General features: G+C 46.2%; 1 protein-coding gene across 1 annotated transcript in view; it reads left to right on the top strand.

The window, feature by feature from the left end:
- Prdm10 (PR/SET domain 10) overlaps positions 1 to 20,745 on the top strand; it is a 103,869-nt gene that overhangs the window by 67,983 nt on the left and 15,141 nt on the right. Inside the window, exons 12-18 of the mRNA XM_059267564.1 lie at positions 6,147 to 6,494; positions 8,443 to 8,598; positions 12,054 to 12,233; positions 13,224 to 13,334; positions 17,456 to 17,656; positions 18,516 to 18,659; positions 19,085 to 19,255. Coding sequence (XP_059123547.1) covers positions 6,147 to 6,494; positions 8,443 to 8,598; positions 12,054 to 12,233; positions 13,224 to 13,334; positions 17,456 to 17,656; positions 18,516 to 18,659; positions 19,085 to 19,255 — 1,311 coding nt within the window. The remainder of the gene's footprint in view (positions 1 to 6,146; positions 6,495 to 8,442; positions 8,599 to 12,053; positions 12,234 to 13,223; positions 13,335 to 17,455; positions 17,657 to 18,515; positions 18,660 to 19,084; positions 19,256 to 20,745) is intronic.

Genomic DNA, 20,745 nt, shown 5'->3' on the forward strand with positions numbered 1-20,745 from the left:
GGCCGCTCATGGACTAGTACCCTTAAAATAGGCTAGCTCCTTATATTTCTGAATTCAGAGTTTCAAAATAAGGACTTAGGTGTATTTAACTACAATAATTACTTATATTTTACTTAATTTTCTCCCTCCCTCCCCCCTTTCTTTTTTCTTTCTCTCTCTCTCTCTCTCTCTCTCTCTCTCTCTCTCTCTCTCTCTTTCACTCTCTTCCTCTCTTTCTTTTTGGTGCTATAGATTGAACCAAAGGTCTTACACAGGCTGAACAGGGGTTCTTCCCCTAAGCTCTATTTACCAACCTAAAATGTTGATATTCACAGCCATTCTAATCTCTCTCTGGTCACAGCTCTCAGGGGAATTATGGGGAACTAGATGTGGTTATTTGTGGTTCCAAGGGGGACTAGCAAGTGTCAGGTTCAGGATCTACACCTGGCCCAGCTTGAAGCAGAGCAGCCATTTGGGAGCTGGTCACTATGCCAGTTGTGTTGTCGGTGTCTTGGCTCTAGACTGTAGGCTGCAGAGGTCCTCTGTCTTCCGTTTCTAACATGCTTCTTTTGTTATGTTGTGGACTGCATTTGGGCCTGAGTTAGGAACTGCAGTGAGGGTGTATGGAAAGAAATATGGTTTGGTGTGACGTCTGTGTCGACAACAAGTAAGGATATACACTTGTGTTTGTGGCAGCTAATGTGTAAAAAGATTTGTAGATACTTGACTTGTACATAAAAGAGAAACCCCCCCCCCCACACACACACACAAGCTTGCTAGCCTTTACATTTTCTAGATGGATGGTCATGTTAGCTTAGGGTTGTTCTGGTCTCTTCTTCCTTTCTTTCTAATGATGATTAGTCAGAGCATTGAAGGTGTGCTTTGGAGATAGGGATAGTGACTCCTGGCTGGGTTCTTGCTATGAGTGAGACAGACTTGGTCTGCTCCCTCTTTTGGTCTGCTTCTTTGCCTATAAGCTAGAAGGGCCCTTGGAAATGCATTTCATTTAACAGTACATTTACACATTCTTAGTCACATGACAGCCTCAAAGGGCTCTGAAAACTGTTTAAATATCCTTTATGAGGGTCCTAGAGTTGAAGTAGGTACAACTCTCAGCTTATTCTATATAATTTCAAGAATTCGGAACTAGAGGACCGAAAGATATATCATGTGAACAAATAGTAATCGAAATACATACAACTTTTGTCTCGCTCTATATAATTTCAAAAATTAATAACTAGCTGGGTGGTGGTGGTGCATGCCTTTAATCCCAGCACTCAGGAGGCAGAGGCAGGTGGATCTCTGTGAGTTCAAGGCCAGTCTGGTCTACAGAGTGAGATCTAGGAAAGGCGCAAAGCTACACAGAGAAACCTTGTCTCGAAAACCAAAAAAAAAAGAATTCATAACTGTAGGTCTGAAGGAGAAATGATGTGAACAAATGTCCTCCTGTCCATCACTGACGTCACTTCCCAGTCTGCACCTGTCCTCCTGTCCATCGCTGACGTCACTTCCCAGTCTGCACCTGTCCTCCTGTCCATCATCACTGACGTCACTTCCCAGTCTGCACCTGTCCTCCTGTCCATCATCACTGACGTCACTTCCCAGTCTGCACCTGTCCTCTTGTCCATCATCACTGACGTCACTTCCCAGTCTGCACCTGTCCTCCTGTCCATCATCACTGACGTCACTTCCCAGTCTGCACCTGTCCTCCTGTCCATCATCACTGACGTCACTTCCCAGTCTGTACCTGTCCTCCTGTCCATCATCGCTGACGTCACTTCCCAGTCTGCACCTGTCCTCCTGTCCATCATCACTGACGTCACTTCCCAGTCTGTACCTGTCCTCCTGTCCATCACTGACGTCACTTCCCAGTCTGTACCTGTCCTCTTGTCCATCATCACTGACGTCACTTCCCAGTCTGCACCTGTCCTCTTGTCCATCATCACTGACGTCACTTCCCAGTCTGCACCTGTCCTCCTGTCCATCATCACTGACGTCACTTCCCAGTCTGCACCTGTCCTCCTGTCCATCATCACTGACGTCACTTCCCAGTCTGCACCTGTCCTCCTGTCCATCATCGCTGACGTCACTTCCCAGTCTGCATCTGTCCTCCTGTCCATCATCACTGACGTCACTTCCCAGTCTGCACCTGTCCTCCTGTCCATCATCACTGACGTCACTTCCCAGTCTGCACCTGTCCTCCTGTCCATCATCACTGACATCACTTCCCAGTCTGTACCTGTCCTCTTGTCCAGCTACCCACCCTCACTGTTCCTTTGGTAATTCTGATGCCTACCAAGTTGAGGGAAATGCTTCCTCCCTTTAATTGTTTTGAAGGGAAAAGAATCACAGCTTACACTGTCATCAAGCTGGGAATGTAAAAGCATAGTATAGCTGTTTGTGTACTTTGGTTCTTAAGAGGTGGGGTACTGGTTCCAGCACTAGGTTCCTTGCATCAGAGCGGAAGCCACATGTGTGAAGCCTTTGGAGGTCTATATTAGGTGATCTGTCTTGATTTTTCCTCTCACACATTCTAAAAAGTAGGGCTATATATTTTTTCATCTTTTTATCCAGATTGGTAATGACCAACTGAAGGGAAGTCTTCCAGTCCAATTGGTAATGTAACTATTTTTCTCTCCTCTAATGCTGCCTGCTCAGTTGGAGCTGCAGGTAGGTTTGTTTCCTGTGTTTCACATAACAGAATGTTATTTAAGTGTTTGCTGACCCGCTGTTCCTTGCATCCTGTACTTACTAAATCCAGATGGAGAACACATTTGTATGCCTCTGTAAATGCAAATTAATGATACTGAGAATTTATTTGCAAATAGACAAGTGAGTAAATTGTGGGCTGCAGATTCTTCCTGTGCAGATGAAGACTAGGACTGAGTGATCTCCAAGGCCCCTTCCAGCTCTGAACAATTGCAGTGATCTGTGCTGTGGTGCTAGACTCGGACTGCATGTTCAGCAGTGTCTGGGCACCAACAGAGCTTGGGGCTCTAGGGGCTCAGAGTCTAATAAGGAGCCAGCATTCATTGACAGAGGGCGGTTTGCATTTCCGTGTCAAATGTACAAGTGCAGCCTGTGACCGCTCTAGGAACTGAGATGAATAAAAGTCCCAATATGGGGAAGGCAGGAAATAATTTGTAGGTAGGAGACAGGCCCTTGGAAAACTGTCTTCCTGTGGAAGGTAGATAACTCCGTAGGAAGTCAACCACAGGATCAGAGCCCAGGCACAAGATGTACTTGGTACAGTGCAGACAGTGTCTGGTACGGGTGTCGGTGAAGGAGAGTGCAGAGGGAGGGGTGGTGGGCGGGTTTAGCCCACCAAAGGTTTTGAAAGCTGGGTGCATGATAGAATTTTTTTTTTTTTTAACACAACCAAAACCCAACAAACAAGCTGATTTATTCGCTTTAGTGTCAGGATCACAGTAGTATGAAAATGAATTAAGAGTGTGGCTTCCCTTAGCTCTTCATGTCAAACTTGAGAATCATTGAACAAATGAAGACTCCTCTCTGAGAAGTCACTGTAGTGTAACGGAGTTTAGAAGGAAGATACTATCTTGGCGTCCTTTGAGCAGCTACTGTACCTTACGGTGTGGCGACACTGACTTAAGGGAGGTCAGGGACTAGGAGACCCATATTGCATCTGTGTGCAGCCTCCTTGTTTGTGATGGTTCTTCTAGACGTGGCCCAGGTGTGGCTGTGCACAAAAGAGCTACCTTAGAGCAGAATCAGCCTGCAAGTAGGTCAAGGGGGGGGGGAGTAGCCCACTGTGCACAGGGGAAACTACCTTTGAGCAGAGCCAGCCTGGAAGTGGGTCAAAGGTGGGGGCAGCCCAGTGCTCTCACTGCCTTGTAACACGAGTGCCATCGGCTCACACAGAAGCAGGCCGGCCCTTGAACACTCAGACAGTGTTCAGGGCTCTGTGGAAATGACAGATGATAAGAGTTCCAGTAGGACCAAGGAAGGAGAGCCAGGTGGCTGCTCCATTCCAATCAAGTATGTAAAGGTACTCATGCTAATCAGAAATGACAGGAGACTGAGGAGCATAATGGAGCAAAACGAAGCTGAGTTCTGGATTTGGCACCCAGCAGAAATGGACTCCCCTGTGGGACCGTCCACTGTTGTGCAGCAGGTCTGTCCTTGGAAACCTGAGCGAGGCTGGACCAAGGAAGAGATTCTTCCATGGCAGACATGCTCCAGATCCCGATCTTCACTGAGCTGTAGAGGAGCATCTGCTTACCTGGCATCTTTCCATAGCATTCTGAAAGGGAGGAAAATAGGAAGAAGCTGTTGGCCAAGAGAGTGTCAGGGTCAACTGGAAGGGTTAGAGAACTGCCAAGCAGCTTGAGGAAAGGCAAGCAACTGGCTGATGCATAAAGATCTGATCTTCAGGTTGTCGTGGGTACTGCAGAGAAGAACCTCGGAATAAGTGTAGAATTTTATCTGAAATATATTTTATTAATTTTCAAGCCAATATGTGAGACTTCCTGTGATTAAGTAGTTTATTAAGGGATCTAGACACAGAAAGGAATAAAATGTGATGCCCTACTCCTATCCTTCAAGTAGCCCCCATCAAATTAGGAAGACAACAGAATTTCCATTCAGCACTCCAAATAAATGACTAGGTAGCACCTTCAAATGCCTCTCTTGGCCTTGTTAGAGAAGCCTGGAGAGACACTTCCTGTTATGTGAATTGGACCATGTTCAGAAATTTCCGTGAATCACAAATAAATATTTTGCTTTCCCCCATTAATCTCTCAGTGACTCTTCCCTTCTAGCTGCCCAGGCACACCCATTCACAGGTCCATGCTGAAGGATTTCCCCACCGGAAAGCCATCTAGACCTTTGCCCTCTGTGCTTTGAGGAACATAGGAATGAGTCTCCCTTGTGGCAGAACAAATATTGATTCTGTATTCTCTGTGTGAATGATATCTGTAGGGATTTGCTCCCAGTGGAGTGCCAGTTATTTGTCTAGCAGCTTTGACAGATTCCACTGAGTGTCTGTCTTTTCTGGCTTGGGGTCCCTGTGACAACTGCATGGATTTACAAGATCACTAACCAGCCTTAGAAGGGCAGTCTGTTCTGAAAAGGAAAGAGTAGAATCGACCTGTTTAGACCGGAAGCACAACGGTGGGCATAGCTTTGTTAGGCGGCATTCTACCTAGAACTGACCAACTGCTGTGGTAGAGAACTGAAATACATGTATTCCATTTATGGTGTGTTCACGTCATGTCCCACCAACAAATGCGTTCCCATAAATCTTCATTTTCCTTTCAGCTCATTGTCTTACATCGAGACCAGTAATTCACATTGCATAAAATCCACTGATTTAATTTCTTATGCCCAAAGAAACCCCATACCTATTTCTTTCTCTGCCTCCCTCCGGGGAAGGCCTAATTGCCCTTCAGTTTCTGTTATTTGATTGTGAAATGTTTCAGATTCCTTCATCAAGGACTTTTGACTGACATACTCTGGGCTCATTCATGCATGTGTGATTTACCCAAGTTTTTTTTCTTCCAAATCTTTAATTTTTGTTCTGTTCTGCTCTGGGTTTGTTTTCTTTCTTTTTTACTTTCCTGTGTGAAAACATGTTTTGAGCAGGCTGTAGTGGTACATGCCTTTAATCCCAGCACATGGGATGTAGAGGCAGGCGGATCTCTGTGAGTTCCAGGACAGCTAGAGCTATATAGTGAGCCCCGTCTTAAAAAACAAAAAACAAAAAATGCTTTGAAATATGCTTAAATCCTTTCAAAAGGAAGTACACATGTAAAGATATGAAGTGAGGGGCTGGAGAGATGGCTCAGCAGTTAAGAGCACTGGCTGCTGTTCTAAAGGTCCTGAGTTCCATTTCCAGCAACCACATGGTGGCTCACAGCCATCTGTAATGAGATCTGGCGCCCTCTTCTGGCCTGCAGGGATACATGCAGGCAGAACGCTGTATACATAATAAATAAATAAATTTAAAAAAAAAGATATGAAATGAACCCCCATGAAGTGAACCCCCAAAACTTTGTCTCTTCAAGACAACCTTCTTTGGGATAGCCTCAGGCTGAGCCGTTCTCACCAGACTCCTTTTGTGTGAGCTTGAGTTCAGCTTTGCTAGGAAGTCTGATTGCCGTTGTCACTCTTGGTCCTCACCACACGGTTCTGTTTGTGTCTTTCAGAATGCAGCTCTTCAGCATTTATTTATCCGGAAGTCCTTCCGGCCTTTTAAATGTCTGCAGTGTGGGAAGGCCTTCAGGGAAAAGGACAAACTGGACCAACACTTGCGCTTCCATGGGCGGGAGGGGAGCTGCCCTTTGACCTGTGACCTCTGTAACAAGGGCTTCATCAGCAGCGCCTCCCTGGAGAGCCACATGAAGCTCCATTCAGACCAGAAGACTTACTCTTGCATTTTTTGCCCAGAATCCTTTGACCGCCTTGATTTGTTGAAAGATCATGTGGCCATTCATATCAATGATGGCTACTTCACCTGCCCAACTTGTAAGAAACGGTTCCCAGATTTTATCCAGGTGAGTGTTTGCGCCTGAGATTCCTGTCTGCTTCTGTCTTTGGGTAAAAGAAACTTCCATTTTTGGAAAACTGAGACCATCCAGCACCTATATTTTCATCTTTTTTTTTTTTTGAAATAACTTTGTAATAGTTTCAAACTACATTTCACGTACAGAGTATTATTTTCCTTAGCTCTCCAGATTACTGTTATTTAAGTGTCTTAAGTTATATTTCTAGTAATAAACATGAGATCTGGGGCTGGCAAGATAGCCAAGGGGTAAAGATGCTTTCTGCCAAGCCCAATGATCTGGTTCAGTTCCTGGAACCCACATGATAACTTTCCCCTGCAAATTGTCCTCTGAGCCCCACATGTTCATTGTAGCACACATGCACTAAAAATAAACGTAAAAAAAAAATCTTGAAACACCAACTCTGGTTATTATTTTTAAAAAGTCCTTTTAAAAATTTTTGTCAGATATCTATTAATCATAAAACAGGATAGAATTTATAGAACATATTCCTTCATTTCTGGATGGTAAACATCTCTCTACCATTCTGGTTTCCTGTCTTGCTTTACTAAGGTTGTGTATCTTGAAAGGAAACAGAGAGTTGGCAGATAATTATGCTGTTGTGTGAGGCACGGACTAGAGAAGTCCCAGAGTGTCCCTGATTTAATTTAAGTGACACTATTTTTATGTTCAGTAAATAATTAAATCACAGTATCTCATAAAAATATTCTTTAAAAATTACAAAATCAAAAGAACTGTGGTTTAACCATAGCTCTTCTAACAGTGGGAGTCTTGGGAAGTCTTTCTTCACACGGTTAAGTTGTTAAGGCATAATGCAGTAGCAAAAGGAACTCCAACCTTAGGGAAGCCGGGTGCTTTAAAGAACAGTTTGCTAGATTTTCTGCTTAGCTTCTGTCCACAGCTTACTTACTCCCCTTGCCCCCCACATTAGTGCTGGCTATTGGATTCAAAGCATCCTACATGCTAAGCACACATTGTACTATTGAGTTGTATCCCCTCCCAAAGCTTTTTCGTTTATTATTTGTAGCTAAGAGAGCTCAGAACCTAAGTCCTTCTGTGCCCTCCACCCCCACCCACGTACTGGAGTTGAATCAGGCAGGGTACAGCTATAAAATGATCTGAAGTAAAGGAAACATGTCTCAGTCAGGAGGAAGGAAATCAGTGTTCACTGATGAACGACTGCCAATGTCATCTGATTCCTATCTTTCATTCTTTAGAACCTGACCCATTTCTTCTAGTGCTGAGACTGAACTTAGGACTCAAGCGTGTGTGGCCACAGGCAGTTGTGTTATAGCGAGCTATATCCCAGACCTGCTTTTATAGGAAGATTTGAAAGGGTCAGCTACTAATAAAGCAAGATTACCTACCTCTGCATATGTAGAAACAAAAATGAGAACAAATGACTTTTGTTTTCTTTTTCTTTCTTTCTTTCTTTCTTTTTTTTTTTTTTTTTTTTTTTTTTTTTTTTTTTTTTAGACAGGGTTTCTCTATGTAGCTTTGCACCTGTCCTGGATCTTGCTCTGTAGACCAGGCTGGCCTCAAACTCACAGAGATCCACCTGCCTCTGCCTCCCGAGTGCTGGGATTAAAGGCATGCCACCACCGCACGGTGACTTTTGTTTTCTTATAGGCAAGATTCATTAAAATCCAAAGCAACCCCGCATTTTAGCCTTTAAAAAAAAGAAGAAGAAACTTGTACAAAGGTTGAGGCAGTGCTCTTTCTCCCTGTGAGATACCTGGGAGGTTCAGATGCACAGGGCTCTCTGGCCTGTGCTGTTTCTTTGTGACAAGGACAGCGTGTGTTGCCCAGGGCAGTCGTCCCTTGTGACTGGATGACTGGCCAGGCTGCTGGCCGTCCTCAGCGGTGCGTTGGCTCCCTCTAGCGTCACCGCCGCCGCTGGTCCCTTCCTCTGGCCTGAGCACCCCGTCCTCCTGTCCAGGTGAAGAAGCACGTGCGCAGCTTCCACTCGGAGAAGATCTACCAGTGCACCGAGTGTGACAAGGCCTTCTGCCGCCCCGACAAACTGAGGCTGCACATGCTCCGGCACTCCGACCGCAAGGACTTCCTGTGCTCCACCTGTGGGAAGCAGTTTAAGGTAGGGCGCCAGCCTGCAGCCTGAGGGGACTGTCCTGCCGAGGATTAAGTCAGGCTAAGGACAGACCCCGGCCTGTTTCATGGTTTTGTGCACATGTCCTAAGGAACGGTCAGTAGAACTAGATTGTTGTGGAGAGAGGCCTAAGAGACCAGTCCAGGTACTTACTAGTTAAATCAAGAGGTCTTCGTGGTCATTGTTGAACATTTATGCGATGGGAGCCTGTGGGTAAGCAGGATCTTTCCCGGCAGGGATGGGATATGGAAAGAAAGATATCTGAGGGACGGAGCAGAGGGGCTAGACTGCTCTGGAGGATGCAATGATTTCAAGGGCTCTAATAAGACTTAAGTAGTTTGGCAAGGAATCCCACTCTTCAGGAGGCAGAGGCAGAAGGAGCATGAACTTGTGGCTAGCCTGAGCTATATAGTGAATGGCAAGCCAGTTGGTGGTGCCTAGGGAACCCAGAAGAAAACAAAATGAAACCTCAACCTGCCTGAAATGAAAGAGAAACCAAGGGGAAGAAGTCTGCGGGAACTTGGAGGTATTCGTTATTGCGAGGCACTGCTAAGCTGGCTGTGGTCACTCGTCCGAGAGACTGGGAAGATGGGAGGTGGTTCAGTAGGTGAAGGCGCTTGCCAACAAACCTGAGGATCTGAGTTCGATACCCAGATCCCACAGTGGAAGGTGAGAAGCTACCCCTAAAAGTTGTCCTGTGCCCTTCTGTGTGCTTGTGGTACTTGAATGTCCTCGCCACATTAGTGATCAATAAGATGAAAAAAGTAAAAAGAAACTGGAGATTATTGGGAGCGGACAAGTAAGAGGTATGTTCTTATAGAATATGAACATTAAAGAGAAGAAACGTAAGCTTTGTGGTACATCCATTATAGACCAATTATGGATTATATTTGTGATGGCTTACAGTGTATCGTCATGATTGAAATCTCTGAAGAGTTCCACTATGAGCTGCGTATGGAGGCTGACACAGGGGAATTGCCATGAGTTTGGGGTCAGCTTAGGCCATATAGCAAATTAAGGACCAGCCTGGGTATATAGCTGAGACCCTGTCTCAGAAAACACACCGCGTGGTAAGATGGATGGTTTAGGGTAGGGTGCTTGCCACCGTGCTTAGCTGTGTGTTCCTCGGCACCCATACAGTAGGAGGAGAGAACTGATCCCACAGCTTGTCCTCTGGCCTGTGCATGCAAACCATGCCCCGTGCACATGCATGCATATGATTTTTAAAGACCACCAATGTGAAGAGTATAAATTGAGTTGGGGTCTTCCCTCTCTCCTCCTCCTTCTTCTGGTTCCTCCTCCTTCCCCTTCTTCCTCTCCTTCCTCTCTCCCTTCCAGCCTCCTTCCCTCCCACCTTTCCTTTTCTTTGTTTTCTTGTCCCGATGATGTTTTCTAGGTAGGCCAGACTGGCCTCAAAGCTTACTGTTCTCTTGCTTTTACCTCCCGAGTCCCGGGATTACAGGCACACAGCACCACAGTACGGACCGCCATAGTTTCGTCTCCTCTCCTTTCCCTTCCCTCTCCTCTCCCGTCTCCCCATTTCCCGTCCCCATTCCCCATTCCCTTCCTGTATGCACCACCCTACTCAGCTGCTGTGACAAAACTCTAGCCTTGAAGTCATCCCCAGTGGTCCAGGCCCTCGCCTCTCTCCATTCACATTTTTCCTTTACATCTCATTTTTCTTGTCCTTTCCTCTTCTCTCCTTTTCCCTCCCACCACCACCCATATCTTCTTTTTCCCTCTTTTATTCCCCTTTCCTCTTTTCCTCTGCCTCTCCACACCTTCTGTATTGGATATGGGGTTTGAACTTAGGGCTTTGTGTGTGCTAGTCACAGACTCTACTGATAAGCTACATCTCCAAACCCATAAAAACGACGTTCTCTGTAAAGAAATCCTTGTGTTGTAATGTTAGTATTTGCCCATCCCTCCAACACTTTATTAATGTTGTTACTTTGAGAAAAGATCTCATGTAGCTTAGGCTGGCCTCATGTAGCCAAGGTTGGCCTCAAATGGGATGTGTTACTAAGGCTGGCCTTACGCTCCTGATCCCTTGCCTCCACTTGATTAGTGCTGAGATGTGCCACTATACTTTTGGATTATTATTTTCTGCTAGATTGTTTTGTTTTGTTTTGTTTTGTTTTGTTTTTTTTGAGACAGGGTCTCTCTGTGTAGTCCTGGTTGTCCTGGAACTCACTCTGTAAACCAGGCTGGCCTTGAACTCACAGAGATCCACTTGCCTCTGCCCCACCACCACCTGGCACCAGATATTATTTTAATGCTTAAGAAAGTTAAAAACAAAAAGAGTTGGGCCAGCCAGATGGCTCAGTGGATAAAGGCACCTGCTGCCTAGACTGACAACCTCAGTCAGTTACTGGACCCCTACACACAGAGAATTGACTCGTTCAAGTGGTCGTCTAACATCCACACACGCACCATGGCATGTGAGTCTCCCCTACAAATAAAACATATGTAAAGCACACCTTTAATCCCAGCACTCGGGAGGCAGAGCCAGGCGGATCTCTGTGAGTTCGAAGCCAGCCTGGTCTACAGAGCAAGATCCAGGACAGGTACCAAAACTACACAGGAAAACCCTGTCTCAGAAAACAAAACAAAACAAAAAAAAATATGTAATAGTCAGGCAATGGTGGTACACGCTTTTAATTCTAGCACTTGGGAGACAGAGGCAGGAGGATCTCTGAGTTTGAGGTCAGCCTGATCTACAAAGCAAGTTCCAGGACAGCCAGGGCTACACAGAGAAACCTTGGGCTCAGGACTATTATAATTCTAGGTGCTGATGTCTGATCTTGTCATTGTTGGGGGAGTGTTTCTAGATACTGGGGGCTGACACTAAGGAATGGAGATGGGCTAGAAGGTGGAGGCCGAGGGGTCCACAGGAGGGAGGAAAGCAGGGTGTCCCACCAGGGTCTGCTCAGTCCCCCCGGAGTGAGGGCAGAGTGTGGAGAGGCCACGGTCGTCTGCTCCAGAGCTGGGGATGAGACTGGGGGATTGGGTGTGGAGGAGAGAAGAGAGAGTAGAGATCTGAAGCCTGTCTACCTGCTTTGCTGGTCTACTTGCTTCTCTGGCAGGCTTGGCTGGCTGGTTCCCAGGGAATGCCTGCTGGAATTAGGGGCTGAGATAATGGGATCAGTGGGGCAGAAAGAAGTTTGCAGGGGAAGATATGTGTGATCCACTGGAGGTGGGGGCAGAGAGGAAGAGGATGCCAAAGCAGGTGTCTGCTACAGAGCTGGGATGAGCCTGGGGACTGATTTTGGAGGAGAGGAGGAAGCAGTGAAGATCTGCAGTCAGCTTACCTATTTCCCTGGCTGAAGTGGCTGGTGGGTTTCCCAGGAATCACGGTTGGTTTAAAAAAAAAAAATTACCCTTCAATTAAAAATTTTCTATTCTTGCTCCTGCCCCTTTTTAAACAAAATCTCTCCAAATAGCGAAAAGACAAACTTCGGGAGCACATGCAAAGGATGCATAACCCTGAAAGGGAGGCCAAGAAAGCTGACCGCATCAGCCGTTCCAAGACCTTCAAACCCCGCATCACGTCCACAGACTACGACAGCTTCACGTTCAAGTGCCGTCTCTGCATGATGGGTTTCCGGAGGCGAGGAATGCTGGTCAGTGCCAGATGAACAAGTTCCTGTCTCCAGATCCACCCCATCCTGCCAGTGGCAGTGAGCCTTAACAAAGTAGATCTGTGGATGTGTCAGTGAGTGGCTGGGGAGAAGAAAAGCAAGCAGCTCCCCGCTTTGAGCTTCTTTGCTTTCTGTGACAGAAACGCTTTGCCCTTCTGAATCACTTTTTGGATGACCTTTTGAAAGGAAGTTCCCATGCCCTTCCTTTTCCCCCTTTTGATGCTCGGAGCCCGGGGGCCTTGTACCTATTTGGCGTGTGCTCTGCCATTGAGCTACATCCCTAGACCTCTGTCACTATTCACTATTAGTTTGTTTTTCTTTACTTGATCTCTTGGTCTTGTCTCATTTTACTTCCCTCCTCTCCTTGGTTGAATATTCTTTCTGGTAGGGTTTTTATCTCCTTCTCACTGTTCCCTATCAGTGTCTTCTTTGTCCAGTCAGCAGTGACGTAAGGAAACTTCTCTTCAGTGCAGGGAGTGTGGTCCCAGATTAGGGGAGCGTCAGGACAGCTCATTGTTTTCAGCTGACTCGGGCCAGTGCAGTTACAGAATATGTTTCTACTACCGTGGTTAGAAAGTCTTAGTAGTTCAAATCTAGAACCGTACTTTGTATCCATTCAGCAGTCTTGGTAAGACAGTTGATAATGAAAGCCAGGTTTACATCAGATTCATTCTTCAGGAAGTTCATGCTAGGCAGTTTTCCTTTCCCTAATGGTCATTTTTAGACAGAGGCTGCTGATGGGACTCCAGTTGACCAACTAACCTTCAGTCATTTGCTGAATGATTTACTGATAACAGTGACCACTGACACTTTGGTGTCCAGTGTGTCTCATGATGCTGGCTCTGGGCAAAGGCCTTACTGTTCTGAGCATTTGCTTCAGAGTTTAACTTTTAGCACTCATTACCAGAGGCTTCTGTTTAATTTCTGTTTGTAATGGTACTCTCTCTGTGGGTCTCTTTCTCTCTTTTCCAGGTAAATCACTTATCCAAGAGGCATCCAGACATGAAGATAGAAGAGGTGCCTGAGTTAACCCTCCCCATCATAAAACCCAACCGCGATTACTTCTGTCAGTATTGTGATAAGGTAAAGGTTTATAAAACCCTCCTCCTGGCTAGGCTGCCAGAGTGGGAGCTTAGGCCTTGGAGGGATGCCTACTGGGGTTTTTCATTTAGACAGTAAGGCTGAAAGGCAGCCTCATTGTAAGCCAAGGGCTGTAGAGATGGCTCCGTGGGTAAGAAGAAGCAGTTACCACTATTGCCAAGGATTCTGTTGCTAACATCTACATTGGGCAGCTCAGTCTCTTGCAGCTCCAAGGGATCTGATGCCCTCTCCTGTTTTCCATGGGCACTGATACCGTCTTCTGGACTCTGTGGGCACCTGCATTTATACATGCACGTACACTGATATACATGTGTACACATATTTTTTTTTACAAAAATTTAATTTAAAAATTAATTGTAAGCCATTTTTTTCCTGAGGAATTCACTGACTTTGTTTTCTTATTATCCCTTCTGTCTGTGATGTTTACAATAGAGAGTACTGTTGTATTTTCAAAGCGGGGAGAAGGAGTCACAGCATACAACAGGGCCCCTGCGGGAGGTTTATTGAGGAGGGGAGAGAAGGGGCAGAGAAGGGCGCAAAGACCGGTCCCTGGGACGAGAGTGAAGGAAGAGAAAGAGAAGGGAGGTGGGCAAGGCCCACCTTTTATAAGGAAATGTAGCAAATGCGCACATGGGGTGCTCTTAGTGGCTGCATCTGAGGTATATCCTGTCAGGACCCTAAGGGCAGGCCAGTACAGATGCCTGAATGTTAACATTCCTCCCTTTTTGTTTATTATAAAAAGGTGATGGGCTGGAGAGATGGCTCAGAGGTTAAGAGCACTGACTGCTCTTCCAGAGGACCTGAGTTCAATTCCCAGCAACCACATGGTAGCTCACAACCATCTATAATGAGATCTGGTGCCCTCTTCTGGCCTGTAGTCATACATGCTGTATACATAATAAATAAATCTTTAAACAAAACAAAACAAAACAAAAAAATGGTAAGGAGTTAGAAAGAGGTAGCAGGTAAGGCAGAGATGAGGGCGCTGTGTTCTCGAGACTGCTTCCTGCTGGCCTGGGAGTGTCGGTCATCTTTGGGGGACCTGAGAAAACTAGGACACTGGCCACATCCTGGGGTAGCTGGCTGTTTCAGTTCGCTGTCCAGGCTCTGTGGAACTGTCCGGTGCCACTTGGACCTGGCAAGATACTGTTCAAAGTGGATCCAAGTCAGCTCCCTAGAGCTCACAAGAAATCATGATGAGGTCACCAGCCGAGATGGAGGAGAGCCATGTGGTTGCTGTTACTAGTTACATGCACATACACACAGAATTAAACAGGAGTTGAGTAAATAGAAAGGGAGAACCAGTGTGTGCCGAGCAAGACTAAACTGGCTTCTCTGTCTCTGATTTGCACATTGCAGCAAACAGAATACTTAGAGAGCAAGAGCAGACAGACACAAGCAGGTCTTGAGCAAAGAAAAGAAAGAAAATGAGAATTCTTTCTCGGTTCCCCAACTGCCTAGTCCAAAGAATGGTCAGTGGGTCTCCAAAAGACATCCCAATGGGAGCGAGGAGGTGTACGATCTTCTCTCTGCCTCATCCTTGGGAACTATCGTACACCTCCTCGCTCTTTTGGAGGCAGAGAGAAGATCCAAAGGCCTGAATGTTCTGGCATCCCAGGGATCCAGGGAGGATCAGATTAAGTGGGCACAAGCTGTTCAGTACGTTGTCACACAAGAACAGGGGCTGAGGGCTAAGAGCCCAAGAGAGACACAGTCGCCTGGTACCAGGACTTGAAGAAAAGCCAGAAGGCCAGGAGAGGCCCGTGCTTGAGAAATGAAGCCTCACATCCAGGGGAAGGGTCAGAGGCGGGTGGCCCCACCAGAGACCGGTTGTTGGTATTGACTGGAAGGCAAAGCTGTCGTGAATGAGGAAGCAGATTTGTTGCAGGTGGAAGAGAACAGATCTGCTGCGGGTGGAGCGGGCAGATAAGGTCACAGCATGAAGTGGGTACCTTTGGTGGACCCTGCCAAGGTATGCCACTAAGCAAACATGGTACATGCAACAGAGTTAGTGCAAGAGGTTTATTGGGAGGGGGAGGGCAAAGAGTGAAAGAATGAAAGACCGCATCAGAATGGGGACTTGAGAGGAGGCAGATGAGAGGAAGAGAAGAGAGAAAAGAAGAGGCGAGAGAGGGAATTAGAGGCAAGGAGAGGAGGAAGAGGCAAGAGATGAGGCAGAGAGAACGAGCTCTGCCTGGCGGGCACTTGTAAAGGAAAAGGACCTGAAGACGGGTGCCGATGTAACTGCTTTGGCAGAGGCTGGGCAGGGGACATGCAGCTTAACAGGGATGCACAGCAGCAGGCTTCGTAGCTAGCAGGAACTGAGGAGAGCAGGAAGAAAGAACAGAGAGAAGGGCTTAGGAAAAGCTTGAAAACAGGGTACCACCTTCCATCTATTGCATTGCAGACAGAAGTTACAAAGGTCCTGTGAAATACTGGGAAATGGGGTGCCAGTAAGCGGCCATTTGAATTGATATCTAAGAGGTATTGGGGCAAAGGCGGGTAAGTTTAGTCCTTAAGTTGAGTGGTATGTATAGTGGTAGGCGCATTTTCCATGAGTGATGTAGAGAAGATCCAAGGGCTGGAATCTCTAGCATCCCAGAAATTCAGCAAGGACCAATGAGGAGACACAGGCTGCTCAGTGGAACGTCATCCAAAAAAAGCAGGGGCCCATGGGCCAAGAGTCAGAGAGAGACACAGTCACCTGGTACTAGGACTTCGAGAAAAGCCAGAAGGTGAACACTGTGCTCAAGAAATGAAGCCTCACTTGTGGGCAATGGCCAGCAGTGAAGAAAGGGTGTGGGGAGGGGCTTACCATTTGTCAGTGTTGGATGGAGAGTCCCAGCAATCCTTAGGTGGAAAGTTGGGCTGTCTTGGGCACCTCTCAGACTGCCAGGAGAGCCTGTGGAGTCACAGCACCAAAGGTTGTATTTTAAAAGTGGCACGAAGGAGTCACACCATACCACAGGGCCCACATGGGAGATTTATTGAGGGGAAGGGAGAGAAGGGGCCAGAGAAGGGAGCAGAGACCGGTCCCTGGGATCGAGAGTGAAGGAAAAGAAAGAGAAAGAGACGGGAAGTGGGCAAGGCCCACCTTTATAAGGAAACGTAGTGAACGTGTACAGGGGTGCTCTTAGTGGCTGCAGCTGAGGATATATCTTGTCAGGACCCTGAGAGCAGGCCAGTACAGATGCCTGAATGCTAACAAATACTTACTACCAAGAGCCCAGAATATGAACTCATTTGAAATTTCCAAGCTGTAAAACAGTCTGTCAGCTTGTAAGGTAGGTGGTAGATTGAGGTTCCTAGTAGGTTGAGTAGGCGGTGAAAAGATTGGTGGGCGAGTTCTCTGCTTGTATTGTTGCAGTTACACAGAAAGACAAAGGCTGTTGGGTGTGGTTTTATCTTTTAGACTTTTGAGAAAGGATATTTTTATAGTTATTATTTTAGATTTATACAGAAAATTCAAGGAATTGCCTAGCATATCTATATTAGATTCTCTTAATTCTAATATACACTACTCACATCCGTAGCTCTAGGTTTTTTAGGACGGGTCTTGCTGTATAGCTCAGGCTGGCCTCGACATTGCAATCCTTTTGCCCTTGAGTCTTGAGAGCTAGGTGTGGGCATCATACCCGACAACCTTCTTATTCTAAGACAGGGTTTCACTCTACTTCACACAGGCCTTAGACTCACTGAGTAGCCCAAGATGGCATTCAGCCAGAAGTCTCCTGTTGCAGTCTCTTAAGAGCTGAGATGACAGGCATGACCCGCCATATACTGTAGCTTGTTGATATGTTTTATTTGGGCCTATATCAATACATTTTTCTCCTTTCCTTAGAATGAATTTTTTTATTTTGCTTTAAGTAAGAAAGTAGAACCGGGCTGGAGAGATGGCTCAGAGGTTAAGAGCACTGGCTGCTCTTCCAGAGGTCCTGAGTTCAATTTCCAGCAACCACATGGTGGCTCACAACCATCTGTAATGAGATCTGGCACCCTCTTCTGTATACATAATAAATAAATAAATCTTAAAAAAAAAAAGAAAAAGAAAAAAAGAAAGTAGAACCGTACATTGCTTTCATGGCCAAATATTTAAACTGCAGGTTTATAAGAGTGCCAGCAAGCGCAAAGCCCATATTCTGAAGAACCATCCAGGAGCTGAGCTCCCACCAAGCATTCGGAAACTTCGTCCTGCTGGCCCTGGAGAGCCTGACCCTATGCTGAGCACCCACACCCAGCTGACTGGCACCATCGCCACCCCTCCTGTCTGCTGCCCACACTGCTCCAAGCAGTATAGCAGCAAGGTACGGCTCTGCCCAAGTCTGACATCAGAACCTTTACACCAGCGATGTTCTAATAGATAGACTTCTCATCCAGGTGTCTTACGTGGCTGCTGCTGAATGGCTGGCCTGGAGAAGACCTATATAGGCACGGACCACAACAGAAAATGGGAAGGGAATGTTGTGGACTCCTCCAAATTACTGCTGTTTATTTCTGAGCACTCAGCTGTTTTCCTTTGTCTTGGCCTGCTCGGGACCTTATATTCGAGTGTCGGCCTCACAGTTTACAAGCTCAGCCTGTGGAATCACTGTTCAGGAACTGCAATGGTTCTTGAAAAGGAAGTCACTTCTGTGGGCCAGGAGTGACTGATTGCTTCAGGCATTCATGGGATTGGGAACAAGCGGGAGGTTTTTTGGATGCTGCTTGATGGTATAGAACTGTATGAGTTTCTATTCTTCCTCTTCCTCCTCTTCCTCTCTTCTCCCCCGTCCTATACCCTTGTATTGCTCTTGGTGCTGGTTATTCTCAAGCATTGTCAGTGCTGCTGGGATTTTTTATTGAATTTAGGAGATAGGATTTCTCTGTATTTCCTAGGTTGGCCTTCAGCTCTGGGCTCAAGTGATCTTTTCTGCTTTAACTTCCCAAGGAGGTGAGCCTTATTTGTGCCTAGCAAAATAAACAAACAGGCAACATTTTAAAGGCATCAAATGAAATGCTTTAAGAACCTTTAGAGGACTTGCCTATGAAAAAGTGGCTAATTCTGATCATTGTCCCTTTTGCTTTGTTTTGAGACAAGTTCTTGCTATTAGCCCAGGCTGGCCTTAAACTTATACTTTTCCTGCTTTAGCTGCAGTAATTGTTTCTTTTTCCTTCATTTTCCAGACCAAGATGGTCCAGCACATTCGAAAGAAACATCCAGAGTACGCCCAGCTCCCCAACACCATCCACACACCGCTGACGACAGCCGTGATCAGCGCCACCCCAGCTGTCTTAACCACAGATAGTGCCACTGGAGAGACTGTGGTGGTAAGTGGATGACTAGGAAGAGCCTTGTAGTCCCTGCAGTGCGCATCCTCTCTAAACACCAAAGCCATGTCCATCATTTTATTGACTGACGCAGGTGGGCCCGCTGCCCTCAGCCCGAGACCTTACAGCATTGTGCTTATGCTTGGGTCTTCTTGCCAGTGCTTTCCAAATCTCTCTGCCAAAGGAGGAGCAGGATGTGTTTAATCATGTTTAATGCTACCCTTCACAGTGATAATGTCAGAAGCTCCAGAGCAGCTTCACTGGGTCAGACTCAGGCTCTCAGGCCAGTTTGTATTTATGATGACCCTTATGCTAAACTGAATTGTTATAGGATTTAAGAACACTGGAATTGCTACAGCGTGTTGCTACAGTGTTGTTACTAATATGTTCTGTGTTTTTTTGTTTTGTTTTGTTTTAATTTCTAGACAACAGACTTGCTAACTCAGGCAATGACAGAACTGTCCCAGACCTTAACGACAGATTACCGAACACCTCAGGGGGACTACCAGAGGATTCAGTATATCCCTGTGTCTCAGTCGGCATCTGGGCTGCAGCAACCTCAGCACATACAGCTTCAAGTGTTGCAGGTGGCTCCGGTACTGGGACATTTATTTCTCTTTACCTTTGTGGACGCCGTATTGCCAGTGGCCAACATGATATAGCAGGGGTCACCGAAAGCATCATTGGCTTTCCGTGGGGTGCAGCTGTGTAGAGGTGCTGGGTTTGAGGCATTAGGAGAATAACATCTCCACTGTCTTCTTCCTTCTGCCCTAATGATGGCTCTGGGCTCAGAAGAGTAAGAGGTTTCTGCTGTGGTCAGAAGGTCTCAGCTCCTGTGTGTCTCAGCCAGCTGGTAGAGCTCTAGTGACGCCTCTTCCAGAAATAGGTGTCACTAGCAATATCCTGTCTCTTAGTAACCTGGCTGACTATTTCACGATGAGCTAGTTTGAGAAATACCTATGTGGGCATTGAATAATTTATTCCAGTGAGAGGTTTTAGGGAGTAATTTTGATTCAGTCTTCATATCAATCAGCTCCTTTAGTATATATTATTATTATATATATTAAAACATTCTGTCTGGTGCTTGTGGAGGTCAGAAGTGGGTGTTAGAGCCTCTGGAACTGGGGTTACAGGTGATTGTGAGGTGTGGGTGCTGGGAACTGAACCCGGGTCCTCTGGAAGAACAACAAGTACTCTTACTTGCTGAGCCATCCCTCCAGCCCCAGTCGGCTCCATCTGGAATAGAGCTATTACTGTGTCCTCTACTAGACAGTGACTAACTCACTCTTGCTCACTGGAGACTAGAGAAGGATGTCTGTCAGAACTGCTGTTCCCTTTAGTTATGTGTAGCTAGAGTTTTTCTGCCTGGCCCACAGTCAGGACAAATCTCTCTCATCTGCCAGTCCCACAGTTGCTCAGACCCAACCAAGTAAACACAGAGACTTATATTGGTTACAAACTGTATGGCCGTGGCAGGCTTCTTGCTAACTGTTCTTACAGCTTAAATTAATCCATTTCTATAAATCTATACCTTGCCACGTGGCTTGTGGCTTACCGGTATCTTCACATGCGGCTTGTCATGGTGGCGGCTGGCAGTGTCTCCCTCACCCAGCTTCCTGTTCTCTCAATTCTCCTCTCTGTTAGTCCCGCCTGTACTTCCTGCCTGGCCACTGGCCAATCAGTGATTTATTTATTGACCAATCAGCAACACATTTGACATACAGACCATCCCATAGCAGTTATGCCGTAAGGAAGCAGACCTAAGACGTAAGTGAACATTGTCATTTTCAAATTATTCATTCTAAAACATTTGAAACCAATACAGTTTAAATGTTTGAAAATTGGTAGTTATCACTGTAACCCTGTCACCCACAATTCTTTACTTGATTTACTTATTTTAGGTTTTTTTTTGTTTTTGTTTGTTTGTTTGTTTATTTTGAAACAGGGTCTTACTGATGTAGCCTTGTCTGGCCTTGAGCTCTATAGTAGATGAGGCTGGCATCAAACTCACAGAGATCCACCTGCCTCTGCCTCCTGAGTGCTGTATTAAAGACATACACCACCAAGCCCAAACTTTGATTTATTG

Source organism: Peromyscus eremicus, chromosome 7 (genome assembly GCF_949786415.1).
Source record: "Peromyscus eremicus chromosome 7, PerEre_H2_v1, whole genome shotgun sequence".
Classification (NCBI taxonomy): Eukaryota; Metazoa; Chordata; class Mammalia; order Rodentia; family Cricetidae; genus Peromyscus; species Peromyscus eremicus.